This window comes from Scyliorhinus canicula, chromosome 7 (assembly GCF_902713615.1).
Source record: "Scyliorhinus canicula chromosome 7, sScyCan1.1, whole genome shotgun sequence".
NCBI lineage: Eukaryota > Metazoa > Chordata > Chondrichthyes > Carcharhiniformes > Scyliorhinidae > Scyliorhinus > Scyliorhinus canicula.
The window spans coordinates 172,052,445-172,068,692 of NC_052152.1; the positions used below are offsets into that span (position 1 = coordinate 172,052,445).

A 16,248-nucleotide genomic window follows, 5' to 3' on the forward strand; every position below is an offset into this window, starting at 1 on the left:
GGAAGGAGACTTTGACTTTGCAATGCACCTTGCGAATGGTACATACTGCTGCCAGTGCCTTGTTGGTGGAAGGAGGGAATGTTTGTGGATGGGGTGTCAATCAAGCTGGATGCCTTGTATTTAAATAGTGTGAAGCTTCGAGTGTTGATGGAACTGCACTCATTCAGGCAAGTGGAGAGTATTCCCGTACCGGCCTCCCCGAATAGACGCCGGAATGTGACGACTAGGGGCTTTTCTCAGTAACTTCATTGAAACCTACTTATGACAATAACCGATTATTATTCCATCACACTCTTGACTTGTGCCCTGTAGGTGGTAGACAGGCTTTGGGGAATCAGGTGGTGGGTTGCTCTCTGCACACTCTGCCCTTGTAGCCATAGTATTGATATGGATGGTCCAGTTCAGTTTCTGGTCAATGGCAACTCCAGGATGGGGGATTCTGTGATGGTATTGCCATTAAATGTCATGGGGAGATAGCTGGATTCTCTATTTTTGGAGATGCCTATTGCATCGTGCAAATTTTACTTGCCACTTATCAGCCCAAGCCTGAATGTTGTCCAGGTCTTATTGCATATGGGCATAGACTGCTTCAGTAACTGAGTTACAAAATGCGCTGAACATCAGCAATCATTCCCACTTCTGACCTTATAATGCAGGGAAGGAAATTAATGATGCAGCTGAAGATGGTTGGACACGATCTTGAGGAATTCTTGCTGTGATGTTCAGCGACTGAGATGATGTGACTCCCAACAATCACCTTTCCTGGTGCTAGCTATGGCTCCAACTAACCATAGTGGAGGGTTTTTCCCTGATTCGGAGAGCTGTCTCATAATAGTAATCAGATAACTGCCTGATCGTCATACTCACAGAACCACACCACCATCACTGGGTATGTCCTGTCCCACCAGCAGGTCACACCCGGTAGAAGTGGCAGCACATTTGTATACAGTTGGGAGGGAGATCCTTTGGGTATCCTCAAAATTGACTCTGGTAGCCATGAAATCTCATGACCCTGGTCAAACATGGGCAAGGAAACCTCCTTTGATTATCAAACACCATCCATCCTCAGCTGATGAATGACTACCCCCCTTCATCTTGTACAGCATTTGGAGGAACACTGAACATGGTAAGGACACCGAATGTACTCGGTAGGCAACCTCAACATCTGTTACCAAGAGTGGCTCAGTAGCACCACAATGGATCAAGATGGTTGGCTCCTAAACGATATAGCTCTTAGACTGGGTCTGCAGGTGAGCAAATCAACAAGAGGGGAAAAACATACTGAGTTCATCCTCACCAATCTACCTGCTGCAGATGCATCTGCCTATGATAATATTGGTAGGAGTGACCTCCTCACAAACCTTTTAGAGGAAAAATACCACCTTCATTTTGACGATATCCTCCATCTTGCTCTGTAGCATTACGCCCATGCTAAATTGGACAGACTTCTAACAGATTTAGCAACTCAAAATTGGGCATCCATGAGGTGCTATGGGCCATCAGCCTCCTGGCCCAGCAGATCCCCACAATACCATTCCCCACCAGGCAGGCATACCTAAAAATGAGGTGGCAACCTGAAGCTACAACACAGGACTACTTGAATACCAAACAGTATAAACAGCAAGTAATAGACAAAGCTATGCAACTCCAAAACCAATAGATCAGATCTAAGCTCTGCAGCCCTGCCACATCCAGCCATAAATGGTGGTGGACAAATATCCCCACTCACAAAAATGGAAGAGCCGAACACATTCAGTGCAAATTATAAGATTGAAGCGTTCTCAACAATCTTCAGCCAGAAGTGCCGAGATGATGATCCATCGCAGCCTCCATGGGAGCCAGTATCACAGATGCCAGTTTTCAGCCATTACTCCCATGAGATATTAAGAAACGGCTGAAGGTCGATACTGCATGAACTATGGGCCCTGACAATATTCCACTAATCGTACGAAGACTCCTGCTCCAGAACGAGCCACTCCCCTAGCCAAGCTGCTCCAGTGCAGCTGCAACACTGGCATATACCCTGCAATGTGGAAAATTGTCCATGTATGCCCTGTTCCCAAAAAAGCAGGACAAATCTAACCCAGCCAATTAATACCCCATCTACTCTCGATCATTAATAAAATGGTGGAAGGGGTCATCAACAGTGCTACCAAGTGGCACCTACTTAATAATAAACTGTTCACTGATGCTGTTTGGGTTTCAGCAAGGTCACTCAGCTCCTGATTCATTACAATCTTTGTTCAAATATGGACAAAAAGCTGAATTCCAGAGGTGAGGGGAGTGTGACATCACTGCAGCATTTGACCAAGTAAAAATGGAGTCTAAGGGAATCAAGGGAAATCCCCTCTCCTGGTTGGAGTCAGGCCCGACACATAGGAATATGGTTGCGGTGGTTGGAGATCAATCATCTCAGCTCCAGGACATCACTGCAGGCATTCTTCAGGGTAGTGTGCTGTGCACAACCATCATCAGCAATGACCTTCCTATATCAGAAGGTTAAAGTTAGGGACATTCACTGAAGACTGCACAATGTTCAGTACCATTAGCGATCCCATAGATATTGAAACAGTCCATGTCCAAATGCAACAAGACCTGGACAATATCCAAGCTTGGGCTGGCAAGTAACATTTGCGCCATACACGTGCCAGGTCAAATGGAGAGAATCTAACCATTGCCTCTTGACATTCAATGAAGTTATCATTTAATTCCCCCACTACCAACATCCTGGGGTGGTGGGAGAGAGAATAACATTGACCAGAAACTAAACTGAACTAGCCATTGAAGCACAGTTGCTTACAAGAGTTTAGAGGCCAGGGATTCTACAGTGGCATGATTGGCACCCCTCCCACAAACATTCACTCCCTCCACCACTGCAACAGTAGATGTACCATCTGCAAAATGCCCTGCAGGAACTCACCAAGGTTCCTTAGGCAGCACCTTCCAATCCCATGACCACAAAGGACAAGGTCAGCAGACACCAGGACCTGAACGTTGCCCTCCAAGTCACTCATTATCCCGACTTGGGAATACATAGTTGTTCCTTCACTATTGCTGGGTCAAAAACCAGGAACTCCCTGCCGAACAGCTACATGGATATACCTACGCAACAGGGACTGCAGTGATTCAAGAAGATAGCTCACCACCAACTCAAGGGCAATTAGGGATGGGCAATAAATGCTGGCATAACTGGAGACGCCCACCTCCCATAAATACATTTTTTTTTAAAAATTGGCTTACATAGAACAGTACAGCACAGAACAGGCCCTTCGGCCCTCAATGTTGTGCCGAGCCATGATCGCCCTACTCAAACCCACGTATCCACCCTATACCCGTAACCCAACAACCCCCCCCCCCCCCTTAACCTTACTTTTATTAGGACACTACGGGCAATTTAGCATGGCCAATCCACCTAACCCGCACATCTTTGGACTTAGTTTTGCTAGGGCTCTTGATGCCACATTCGGTCAAATGCTACCTTGACATCAAGGGCAGCCACTCTCGCCTCACCTGTTGGGTTCATTGTCCATGTGAATTCCGGCGTTCAGTGGCCCTGGCAGTACCTGAACTGAGCATCAGTGAACAGCTTCTAAGCAAATGCCGCTTGATAACACTGTTGATTACATCTTCCATCGCTTTCCTTGATCGACTGTAGTCTCTGATGGGGCAGTCATTGGCAGATTTCCTTCCCTAAAGGACATTAGTGAACCAGGCGGGTTTTTACGATATTCGACAATGGCTTCATGGCCATCATTAGACTTTTTAAATTCCAGATTTTAATTGAATTCAAATTTCACCATCTGTCGTGGCGGGATTTGAACCTCGGTCCCACAGCATTACACTGGATATCTGGTTCACTAGTCCAGTGACAATACCACTATGCCACCTCCTCCCCTATTCTAGCCTGTTTTTTAGAATAGTGGGACAGTACATACCTGGGCAGTGTTCCACATTACCAGGTAAACGCCAGTGATGTAGTTGTAATGCAACAGTTTTGCCAAGAGCGCAGCTTGTTTCGGAGCACAAGTCTTCAGTACTATTGCTAGAATAGGGGAGGCGGTGGTATTGTGGTATTGTCACTGGACTAGTGAACCAGATATCCAGATATCCAGAGTAATGTTCTGGGGACCCAGGTTCAAATCCTGCCACTGCAGATGGAGAGATTTGAATTCAATTAAAATCTGGAATTTAAAAAGTCTAATGGTGACCATGAAGGCATTGTCAAATATCGTAAAAACCCATCTGGTTCACTAATTTCCTTTAGGGAGGAGGTGGCATAGTGGTATTGTGTCTGGTGAATTGATGACACATGTTTCCGATATGAATCTAGGCTTTAATCAACTTACTTCAGAGCCAGCCTGTTACCTGTTGATGAACTCTGTGAACTGCAGGGCTGACTCTGGACAAGGGTATTCATACAGCAGCACTAGGGGGAGGAGTTGTGGGCGGAGCCAAGGGTGAAGCCCTGTACAAGCTCCTGAGCATTCCCAGAGCTACCCCCCTAGTGGTCGGGTAACGCTACTGCGCTTACAATATATAGTGTGAATTTACCATGTTATACCTCGTGCTGCATGTATTACCATGCATTACCATGTTATACCTTGGGCAGCACGGTAGCATGGTGGTTAGAATAAATGCTTCACAGCTCCAGGGTCCCAGGTACGGTTCCCGGCTGGGTCACTGTCTGTGCGGAGTCTGCATGTCCTCCCCGTGTGTGCGTGGGTTTCCTCCGGGTGCTCCGGTTTCCTCCCACAGTCCAAAGATGTGCGGGTTAGGTGGATTGGCCATGCTAAATTGCCCGTAGTGTCCTAAAAAGTAAGGTTAGGGGGGTTGTTGGGTTACGGGTATAGGGTGGATACGTGGGTTTGAGTAGGGTGATCATTGCTCGGCACAACATCGAGGGCCGAAGGGCCTGTTCTGTGCTGTACTGTTCTAAGTTCTATATTCACCCCCTGCAAAAAAATCAAGTCCGGCGGGGGTGGTGGTTTACAAAGTCAGTCTGTCCGGTGGTCGAACAGTCCGAATCGAGCGAGATAGTTTGCTGCACGGGGAAAACGGGGAGCGAACAGCGTCTTACCAGGTCTGGATGTATGAAGCTCTCAGTGCTCCCGGAGTCGAAGAGGCATGGCGTTTTGTACCCGTTGATATGGACCTCTTCCATCGAATTTCGCAGATGCTTCAGGCGTGAATGGTCCAGAGTGACTGCGCTGAGTTGCGGGTAGTCGGCAGCTCGATCAGCTGTGCTGGAGTGGCCCCGTGATGACTGCCCTCTTGAGTTCATAGTCATACTCTTCCGAGGAGTTGTCCGAGCGTGGAGATGCCGGTCGGGCCCGTGGATCGCACGTGGTGGGAGGCGAGGAAGATGGCGGCCACCATGAGTCACACATGGCCGGCCGCATGGTGGAGGTTTTCCAAGATGGCGGCCCCCATGGATCGCACGTGGCGGGAGGGGGCGGAGTCGGGGCATAGAGCGCAGCGTTTCGGGCCCCGCGGGAGTGGGGAGCGATTAATTTGTGCCGCTGGGGAGTTGGAAGCTGGGGCTCTTTTAGCGAGGCACACTCTTGCGTAGTGGCCTTTCCGCCCGCAGCTGCTGCAGGTCGCGTCGCGGTCCGGGCAGCGCTTCCGCGGGTACTGGTTCTGGCCGCAGAAATGGCAGGCTGGAGCAGCATAGTGGCTGGCTGGGGCAGCGTAGTGGCTGGCTGGGGCAGCATGGTGGCTGGGCGGCCGCGTAGCAGAGGCCTGGGGGAGTTGCTGGTCGGGGCCCATGATTGGGTCGCGGGGTCTGCGGGGAACGAGTTAAGGCTGCGGAAGGAGACCTCCATCGTGGTCGCAGTTAGTCGCTTCTAAGTCTTGGGCCCCCTTTTCCAGCAGCCGTTGGCGCACATAATTAGACCAGAGGCCCGCTACAAAAACATCGCGTGCAGCAAGTTAACTGTGATCAGCCGCAGTAATCGCTTGATAATTAGTCATTTGACAAGTTATTGAGTTCCCATAAAAATTCAGCAAGTGATTCTGTAGGCCGCTGGCGGCGAGTCATGAACACATGGCGTGCGTAAACTTCGTTAATAGGCCTTACATAAATTTTATCGAGAACTGCTAGCGCTGCAGTATATGAACCGGCCGAGTTTAGTTGCGTAGAGATTCTGTGGCTCACCCTCTCGTCCAGTAGACTTAGCTTCTGTTCTTCTGTCGTTTTGGCTGTGCTCGCTTCTGCCAGGTAGGCCTTAAAGCACCGCATCCAGTGGGAGAAGATTTCTTTAGCCTCTGCATCCTGTGAGTCGAGTTCCAGGCGTCCAGGCTTGAGGGCCGATTCCATGATCGATCTTTACTGTTCTTAAGTTGATTAAATTTATGGAGCCATCAATTCACCAGACACGTGTTTCCGATATGAATCTAGGCTTTAATCAACTTACTTCAGAGCCAGCCTGTTACCTGTTGATGAACTCTCTGTGAACTGCAGGCTTACTCTGGACAAGGGTATTTATACAGCAGCACTGGAGGGGGGGGGGGGGGGGGGTCGTGGGCGGAGCCAAGGGTGAAGCCCTGTACAAGCTCCTGAGCATTCCCAGAGCTACTCCCCCTGGTGGTCGGGTAACGCTACTGCGCTTACAATATACAGTGTGAATTTACCATGTTATATTCACCACAGGAAGGAAATCTGCCACCCATACCTGGTATGACCTACCTGGGACTCCAGACCCACAGCAATGTGGTTTACTCTTAACTGCCCCTTCAAGTGACAGTAGGGATGGGCAATAAATACTGGCACAGCCTGCGATACCCACACCCCATGAACAATTTTTAAAAAAATGTCAGGTACCATAGCCTTAGTCAAATGCCTTCAGTTGTTTCTTGATATCACGTGGAGTGAATTGGCTGAAGATTGGCATCTGTGATGCTGGTGTCCTCAGGGGGAGGCTGAGATGGATCATTCTCTTGGCGCTTCTGGTTGAAAATTGCTGCAAATGCTTCAGCTTCATTTTTTACACTGATGTGCTTGGCTCCCCCATCATTCAGGATGGGATATCCTTCTCCAGTGAGTTCTTCAATTGTTTACAGCTAGATGTGGCAGGACTGCAGAGCTTAGATCTGATCCATTGGTTATGGGATCGCTTAGCTATGTCTATCGCTTGCCGCTTTCACTGTGCGGCATGCAAGCCGTCCTGTGATTTGGCTATACCAGGTTGAGACCTCTGAGAAGCCTTGTGCTTCTCCTGGCATGCACAAATGCACTCTTCATTGAACAAGGCTTGAAGGTTATGTCAGGCCATGAGGTTGCAGATTGCAGTTGTGTACAATTCTGCTGTTGATGGTCCACAGCACCTCATGATGCCCAGTTGAGTTGCTAGGCCTGTTCGGGATCTATCACATTTAGCACGGTGGTAGTGCCACACACAAACAACGGAGGATTTCCTCAATGTGAAGGCAGGACTTAATCTCCACAAGAAATATGCAGTCGTCGTTCTTATCAATACTGTTATGGGGCGACACATCTGTGACGAGATTGGTGAGGATGGGTTCAAGGAAGCTATTCCCTTTTGGTGGTTCCTTCATCAGCTACTGCAGACCCAGTCTGACAGCTGTGCCCTTTAGGAGGACTCAGCAGCTCAGTCAGTAGGGGTGCTCATCATTCTTGGTAATGGACATTGAAGCCCCCACACAGAGGATAGTTCTGTTACCACCCTCAGTGCTTTCTCCAAATGCTGTTCAGCTATTGATCCATTGCCTGGGGAAAGCTGTAGGTGGCAAACAGGTTTCCTTACCAATACTTGACTCAGTGCCCTGAGATTTCATGGGGTTCAGAGTCAACGTTGAGAACTCCCAGAGCACCTCCCTTCAGACTGCACACCAGAATGATGGTGGTATCTGGGACATATGATTTTGTGATTACGACTGTCAGGCTGTTGCTTATCTGGCCTATGGGACAGTTCTCCCAATTTTGGTACAATCCCCTAGATGTTAGTAAGCTGAGTTTGCTGTCTTGTGGCAGTTTGATACAACTGAGTCTTCCTGGGCAATTTCAGGGAACATTTAAGCATATTACGGTTGGTAGTCACATGTTGGCCAGATTGTAGATTTCCTTCCCCAAAGGACATTTGTGAACTAGATACATTTATAACAATCGATTATGGTTTTATGGTCACTATTAGATCATAGAATGTACAGTGCAGGAGGCGACCATTCGGCCCATCGTGTCTGCACCTGCCCTTGGAAAGAGCACCCTACCCAAGCCCACCCGATTCCCATAATGGAGCAACCCCACCCCACCGTTTGGACACTAAGGGCAATTTATCATAGCAATCCACCTAACCTGCACATCTTTGGACTGTGGGAGGAAACTGGAGCACCCGGAGGAAACCCACGTAGACACAGGGAGAACGTGCAGACTCCGCACAGACAGTTACCCAAGCCGGAATCGAACCTGGGACCCTGGAGCTGTGAAGCAATTGTGCTAACCACTATGCCACCGTGCTGCCCCAGATGAACGGAGTTTAATTCCACCAGGTGTCATGTGAAACTGTGAGCATTAACTTGGGTCTCTGGAATACTAGTGTACTGACGTTACCCCAACCTCCCCATTATGTTAACCTCTATTTGTACAGGGCTTAATTGGATCAATGACCTGTTGGAAAAACAGCCTGACCCAAAATTTCAGCCCTCCTTTAGGGTCAGGACTTTAGTCCTGAAACTGATGCGCAATATGCCCTTGATGCAGGTGCAACATGTTCCACTTTTTAACTCCCTGAAATCCATACAGCCTATGATCCCAGCTGCAAAGTGTGAGCACAAGATAGGATGGGACTGGATCTGTTTCATCACCCAGCTGAGCATCCTGTTGTATTCATGAGGAATGGAGAACTGGGCCAGGCAGCCATATGCATTAGCCAAAATGACAGTCCACAGTAGCATTTATACATTTAGACCATTGCGTGCATCAAAGATGACCTTTCAGGTCCTGCCTGGACAGTGGTCGTTTGCCTCTGAGGCGTTCAGTTTATCTTCCTTGCGGTCAGCACTCGTCCCACTGCTGACTGTGTGTGTGTTTGTTTGAGACTTCGCCACGCAGGAAAAACATAAACTGGGAATACACTCACCCTCTGCCCAAGCCTGGCACATAGCCCAGCGGCGCCGGCATGCCAAGAAACGGTTTCTTCTTCTTGTTGAGGGTCCCGGTGAGGGACGGACCCCCCGAGCTAATCCCGGTCGGTGCTGCTGCAGCGGCCGCCATCTTGGATGCTGTCCCAGCAGCCTCTGCGTCCGTCGACTAGGGGGCACGTGCCCATCTCATTAGCATATCCAGACGCCTCATTTACGTACGGCCGGCCTCATTAACATAACGGAGCAGCTCGAGGGGGGGGGCGCAGCTGCACAGCAACACAACGGTTAATCTTTCCAAGTGAGCACAAATTACAGAGGAGAAAGGCCGTTCAGCCCATCTCAGCTCAACCAGTCAGGATGAAGACCCTAAAAGGGACCTCAAAACGTGACCCAGTCGTCTTACTCCCAAATTGAGTCTGCTAGAATCTTGTTTTCATATTTGCGCTTTCGGACCGAGCTGTGAGGAAAAATACTTTATCACTGGTTTGGGTCTGGAATGCACTCCCTGGAAGTGTGGGGGAGGCAGGTTCAATTTGGGCGTTCAAGAGGGCATCGATGATGACTGGAACTGCAGGTGATACGAGGAAAAGGCACCGGAATGGCACTAAGTCATGATGGGTGGCACGGTGGTTAGCACTGTTGCTTCACAGCACCAGGTTCGATTCCAGTTTGGGTCACTGCCTGTGCGGAGTCTGCACATTGTCCCCGTGTCTACGCGGCTTTCCTCCCACAAGTCCCAAAAGACGTGCTTGTTAGGTGAATTGGACATTCCGAATTCTCCCTCGGTGTACCCGAAGTACCGTAATGTGGTGACTAGGGGATTTTCACAGTAACTTCATTGCAGTGTTAATGTAAGCCTACTTGTGACAATAATAAAGATTATTATTATTGTGCTCATTTGGAGAACTGGTGCAGACACAATGACCAAATGGCCTTCTGCACTGTAACAATTCTGTGATTATTCTGCCACATTGGACTAATGCTTTGTTTCTTTGCTGCAGCAATTACCACTCCCTCTGTGTTATTTGGGAACTCCCTCCAGGCCACTTCCTTGTTAATGATTTGTTTCAGAACTTGAGCAGCAGCTGGCTTCCCTGTTGTGAATGTGAGTCATAGGGTTTTATAGCTCAGAATGAGGCCCTTTAGCCCATCATGTCTGCGCTAGCTGCAGTTCAAGGATTTGTGCATAGCACTTTTATAGATGTTGTCAACCTGCAACTTATGAGTTTGCAGGGAGAGAATAATGGGTGATCACCTTACAGTTAAGAGGCAGGTAGGTAGAGCAGGAGTCCCACAATTGCAATCCGCTGTCCAACCAGTGTTCAGTTCTGAATACTGATGAGAGTGATGGTTCATCTGTAGAGTGCCGTCAGTGCCAAGTCCATGGGTGGCCGAATGTGTACAGTGGGTAATATTGACAGGTGATTCAATAGTTAGGGGATTAGACAGGTATTTCTGCAACCTCAGATGTGAATCCATAATGGTATGTTGTCAAAGGATCTTCTGGACTCAAAATCTTAGCTCTTTTCTCTCCCTACAGATGCTGACAGACCTGCTGAGATTTTCCAACATTTTCTCTTTGGTATGTTGTCTATCTGGTGACAGGGTCAAGGATGTCACTGAATGACGACAGAGCACTCTGAAGGGGGTGGGTGAAAAACCAACCAGAAAATTGTCCACATTGGTACAAATGACAGGCAGAAAGAGGGAGCTGGCCCTTTAGTGAGAAATCAGTGAGTTAGGTACATAATTCACAATCAGGACCTCAAAAATATTAATCTTCAGATTATTCCCAGTACCAAGCCTAAATAAGTATCATAGGAGAATAAAGCAGATTAATGCATGGCTGGAAAGATGGTGCAGAAGAGAGAGCTTGAGCTTCAAGGGACATTAAAACCACCTCTGTGTGAGATAGGACCTGTAAACTGGACATGTTGCACGTTAATATAGCAGGGACTGAGTTGCTTGTGGGACAATTTGTTAGTGCGAAAGGGAGGTTTAAACTAACTTGACAGTGGTGTGGGAACCAGGAGGAAATATTAAAGTGAAATACAAGGTGCACAGAATAGTGCGAGAAGAGGCATAGATAACACTAGAGTAGGGAATAGTTAGCTCTTTAGTTCGGTCAAGATAAGAGCGAAAATAATAAATTTTAAATCAGTGTTAATGTACATGTATATGAATGCATGTATGTGAATGCACAGAGTGTGGTCAATACGATTGTTGAGTTACACATGCTGGTTGACATGTAGAAATATGGGGTGCAATTTAATCAAAAAAAATCAAAGAGTTTGTTCTGGGCGGGATTATCGAGTTCATTAGCAGGAATGATCCCGCTATCTAATGGCACATTGTTGATCCCCCCCCCCCCCCCCCCCCCCCCGAGTACCACGTAGCATCACTTACTGCACTGAGGAGATTTAAAATTGTGTGCCAATATCTCGAACCCCGCTCACCGATGCGTCGTGAACACGGCCAAGTTTCACGACGGCATCAGAGACCGCTCCTCGCACCCGATTCACACCCCCCCCCCCAAGGGGGCTAGGAGCGGCGTTGTGAGAAACTCGGCCGCCGGGCCTTGATGCTTGCGTCAAAGCGGCGCGCCGAGAATGACGCGACGGCGGCGCCTTAGTGATGTCAGCCGTGCATGCGCAGATTGGCCTGCTCCAACCCGCGCATGCGCGGTTGCCGTCTTCCCCTCCATTACCCCGCAAGACATGGCGGCTTAACCTTGCGGGGCGGCGGAGGGGATAGAGTGTGTCTCTTAGAGACGCCGGCCCGACGATCGGTGGGCACCGATCGCGGGCCAGTCATCTCCCGAGCACGCCCGTGGTGCTCGTTCTTTTCTCCACCCCCCACAGGCCCCACATTTACCTGTTGTGCTATGTTCACGCCGGCAGTGACCAGGTGTGGTTGGCGCCGGCGTGACGCGGTCGGGTTCGTCAAGCCGCTCGGACCATGTGGGCCGGAGAATCGCCAATCGTCGTGAAAAGCGGCGACCGGCGATTCCGCGACACGCCAATTTGGGGGGGGTGGGAGAATCGCGGGGGGTGCCAGGGCGGCAGTGTCGTGATTCACCCGGCCCTCCCGCGATTCTCCCACCTGGCATGGGGAGCGGAGAATCGCGCCCAGAATCTATTTACCGAGAGCTAAGGAACAAAATCATAGCATCATGGAATCCTTTCAGTGGAAAAGGAGGCCATTTGGCCCATCGAGTCAACACTGACCTCCGAAAGAGCATCCTACCCAGACTGCTGCCCCAACCCCGTAAACCCCACCTAACCTTTTGGACACTAGGGCAATTTTGCATGGCCAATCCACCTAGCCTACACATCTTTGGACTGTGGGAGGAAACTGGAGCACCCGGAGGAAACCCACGCAGACACAGGAATAATATGTAAACATCACACAGAATGTCACCCGAGGTCGGAATTGAACTTGGATCCCTGGTACTGTGGGGCAGCTATGCTAACCACTGCCACCCAACAACATACAATTACATAGCTCAGTGTAACCTCTAGACCACCAACTAGTGGGATGGATGTAGAAGAACAAATTTGCAAGGAAATTACAAATAGGTGCAATAATTATGGAGTAGTTATTATCAGGACTTTAATAGTCTGAACATAGACTGGAGTGATAGTCGTGTAAAAGTCAGAGAGGGGCAAGAGTTCCGAGAGTGTGTTCAGAAAGGTTTTCTATAGCAACATGTTTCCAGTCCAATGAAAAAGGCATTGCCTTATTCTTGGGCATAAGGTGGACCAATCAAGAAAATGGATCTAGTGTCAATAGGAGAACATTTAAAGGGAATTGATCATTGTATCATATGTTTTAGGCTGGCTATGGAAAATCACAAAGAACAATCCAGAGTAAGAATAATTAACTGGGGATAAGAATGGGCGTGGGCTGAACAAATTGGAATCAAAGGTAGGCAGTAAAAATGGTACCTGAACAATAGGCTATGATCAAAGAAGAAAAAGTACTAATCCTGTACATGACCACTATGCCACTGTCCCCCCCTTTGCATCTGTCTTTACCAGGGAGGAAGATACAACCTAGATCATGGTGAAAGAGGGGTTAATTAATACATCAGAAGGATTTAAAATTACTAAGGAGAAGGTATTTGATGGGCTGTATATACTTAAATTTGATAAAGCACTAGGACCGACTGAGATGCAAGGGAAGTAAGAGTGGAAACTGCAGAAGCACTGGCCATAAATTTCCAGTCTTCCTTTAACACATTGGGGCCAGAGGACAGGCGAATTGCAAACTACATGCTTGTTCCAAAAGGTGCAAAGATCAGCTTGGCAAATGCAGACCAGTCAGTTTAACCTTGGTGAGAAAACTTCTAGAAACAATCATTTGGGACAAAATTAATAGTTACATGGTCATACACAACACACTTGTGGAAAGTTAGAGCTCATGAAATAAAATGGACAGTAGCAACACAGACACAAAATTGACAGGAAACAGAGAGTGCTGATTGATAGATGGTTTTTGGGCTGGAGTAAGATATTTAGTGGAATTCCCTAGGGGTCAGTTTTGTGACCCTTACTCTTCCTGTCATAGTAATGACATTGGCCTTGGTGTACAGGTCTCAATTTCAAAGTTTGTTGATGAAATGAACTTGGAGGCATTGTGAACTGTGAGGAGGGTAGTGTAGAATTTCAAAAGGTGGTAGGCATGATGATGGATTGGGCAGACAAATGCTGGGTAAAGTTCAATGTAGAGAAATGTGAAGTGATTCTTTTTGGAGGAAGAATATGGAGAGACAATATAAAATAAAGGGTGCAACTCTAAAGGGGGCACAGAGCAGAGATACTAGGGTATATAAACACAAGTCATTGAAGGTGGCAGGAGAGGTTGCGAGAGCGGTTAAAAATGAATACAGTATCATAGGCTTTATTAATAGGAACATTGAGCACAAGAGCAGGGAGGCAATATTGAACTTGTATAATTGCCAGTCCAGCCTTGCATCCAGTTCTGGGCTTTGCACTGAAGGAAAGATGTGAAAGCATTGGAGAGAGTGCAAAAAAGCTTCATGAGAGTGATTCCAGGGATGAGGAACTTCAGTTATGAATGTAGATTGGAGGCAGTTCAATTGAAGCATTCAAAAGTATTCAGATTGTTAACTGAAAAGGAAGAATCTATTTTCACTCGCACCAGACTCTGCACCTTCCCCAGTAGTCCTACATTGTCTATTTCCACTTCTTCACTTCAGCTAATTGAGTTGCTAGCAGTCCGATTTGACTGGGACAAATTCATTGGTTCTTTGCTCTGTCCAGCTGATTCAAAGGACCTTTTTTACAATAAAATGGAATTAGCTACTGTAAGCAAGGCTACAACACTTCATAATTCATGGAACAGAAGTAGTTCTGACAGAATGCCCTGAGCCAGACTCTCCTCTTTGGAGACTTCCAAATCAGCTCCAATCTCAACCTATTTTCTTGGGTTGGAAGTCATTATTAATGCATGGTGGACTCCCAGTTAGACTCCAATTTGGAACAATAGGAAGCACAGATATGCGTTCAAAAGGATCATCATAGCATTATATTTTAAAAATAAATTTAGAGTACTCAATTATTTTTTCCAACTCAGGGGCAATTTAGCATGGCCAATTCACCTGCCCTGCACATCTTTTTGGGTTGTGGGGGTGAGACCCATGCAGACACGGGGAGAATGTGAAAACTCCATCCAGAAAGTGACCTGGGGCTGGGATTGAACCCCTGGGCTGTGAGGCAACAGTGCTAACCACTGAGCCACCATGCTGCCCTTAACCATAGCATTATTAAGCAAAGGGTTGCTCATGGAAAAAAATGTTGTACTGTCCAGAAGTTATTGGATTTCACATAAATAGGGGATAGAAAGACCACTTAGCAGCTTTGAAAGTTAAAAGACTTGGGGCGCGATTCTCCGCACTCCCGACGGTGCGAAGAATAGCGTGGCTCGTAAAATTTTACGGCCACGCTGTTCCGACGCCCTCCCGCTATTCTCCCCCCCCCCCACGCCCGACTCCCGATACGAATCGCTGCCGCCGTTTTTTTACGGCCGGCAGCGATTCTCAGCTGATGGATGGGCCGAGTTCCCAGCCCTTTACGGCTGTTTTTACGAACGGCAAACACAGCTGGTCTGGCCGTTTGTAAAAAGGGCCGTAAACTGTCGATTTTTAAAACCATGGCACCGATTGGCACGGCAGTACCACGGCCGTGCCAAGGGTGCCATGGGCCCGCGATCGGTGGGCACCGATCGCAGGCAGCGGGCCCGATGCCCGCGCACTCTTTGTCCTTCCGCCGCCCCGCAGTATCCATTCGCGGGGCGGCTGAGGGGCATCCCGGCCTGCGCATGCGCGGGTTGGAGTCTTCCAATCCGCGCATGCGCGGCTGACGTCATATGACATGTCAGCCGGCGCTAACTCTGGCAAGCGGGCTTAACGAAATTCGTTAAGCCCGCGATGCCGGAGTTTACGGCGTCGGGATGCTAGCCCCGACCGGGGACCAGAATCGGTTCCCGGTCGGGAAGGGGGGGGCTGGCGTCAAACCCGCCCGGATTTGACGCCAGCCTTACGATTTCTCCCCATATGGGAGAATCGCGCCCTTGAAGTTGTGATTCACAATAAGGTAAACGAGAGGTGCTATTGAGGGGTTTAAGTGTTTAGTTCTAGATTGGACTGTTTTCTCAAATTGCTCTTGCTGGCAGGCCAATGGCGAATAGAAATATAAAAAGTATCGTCAGAAATGATGAAGCAGAGAGCAATTGCTGGGGGCAGGAAGATAACATCTGTTCAGATAAAACAGGGTCCACTGAACCAAACTGGCACCAATATTAGTGTAGTAGGGGTAGATAGTGTAATGGGGATATTTAGGATTGTAAAGTGAGCTTGGAGTTGGGTGGGGTGGTGAGGATCGTGTTGGTGTTGAGGGCCAAATAAAACAAGTCAAAAAGAAGTGATGGCAATCGACAACAGAAAGATCAATGCAAAGGGAATATTTTGAATCAGAAGAAATGTCAGATACAAAGTATTGGAGTTTATCTGAAGCTAGATGGTGGGCACGATTTAACGGGGGAAAAAAAGTTCTGTTTCAGGTGCATTTAGCGCTTGGAGAGCTAAGAACAGCCCTGCTATTAAATGGGACTCTTATTTTTTCAAGC

At 48.2% G+C, this 16,248-nt stretch overlaps 1 protein-coding gene across 1 annotated transcript in view; it reads right to left on the reverse strand.

Moving 5' to 3' along the window:
* prpf6 (PRP6 pre-mRNA processing factor 6 homolog (S. cerevisiae)) overlaps window positions 1-9,280 on the reverse strand; it is a 79,096-nt gene extending 69,816 nt beyond the window's left edge. Inside the window, exon 1 of the mRNA XM_038803290.1 lies at window positions 9,096-9,280. Within this exon, the coding sequence (XP_038659218.1) occupies window positions 9,096-9,229 (134 nt within the window). The 5' untranslated portion in view covers window positions 9,230-9,280. The remainder of the gene's footprint in view (window positions 1-9,095) is intronic.
* Window positions 9,281-16,248: the final 6,968 nt, after the last annotated feature.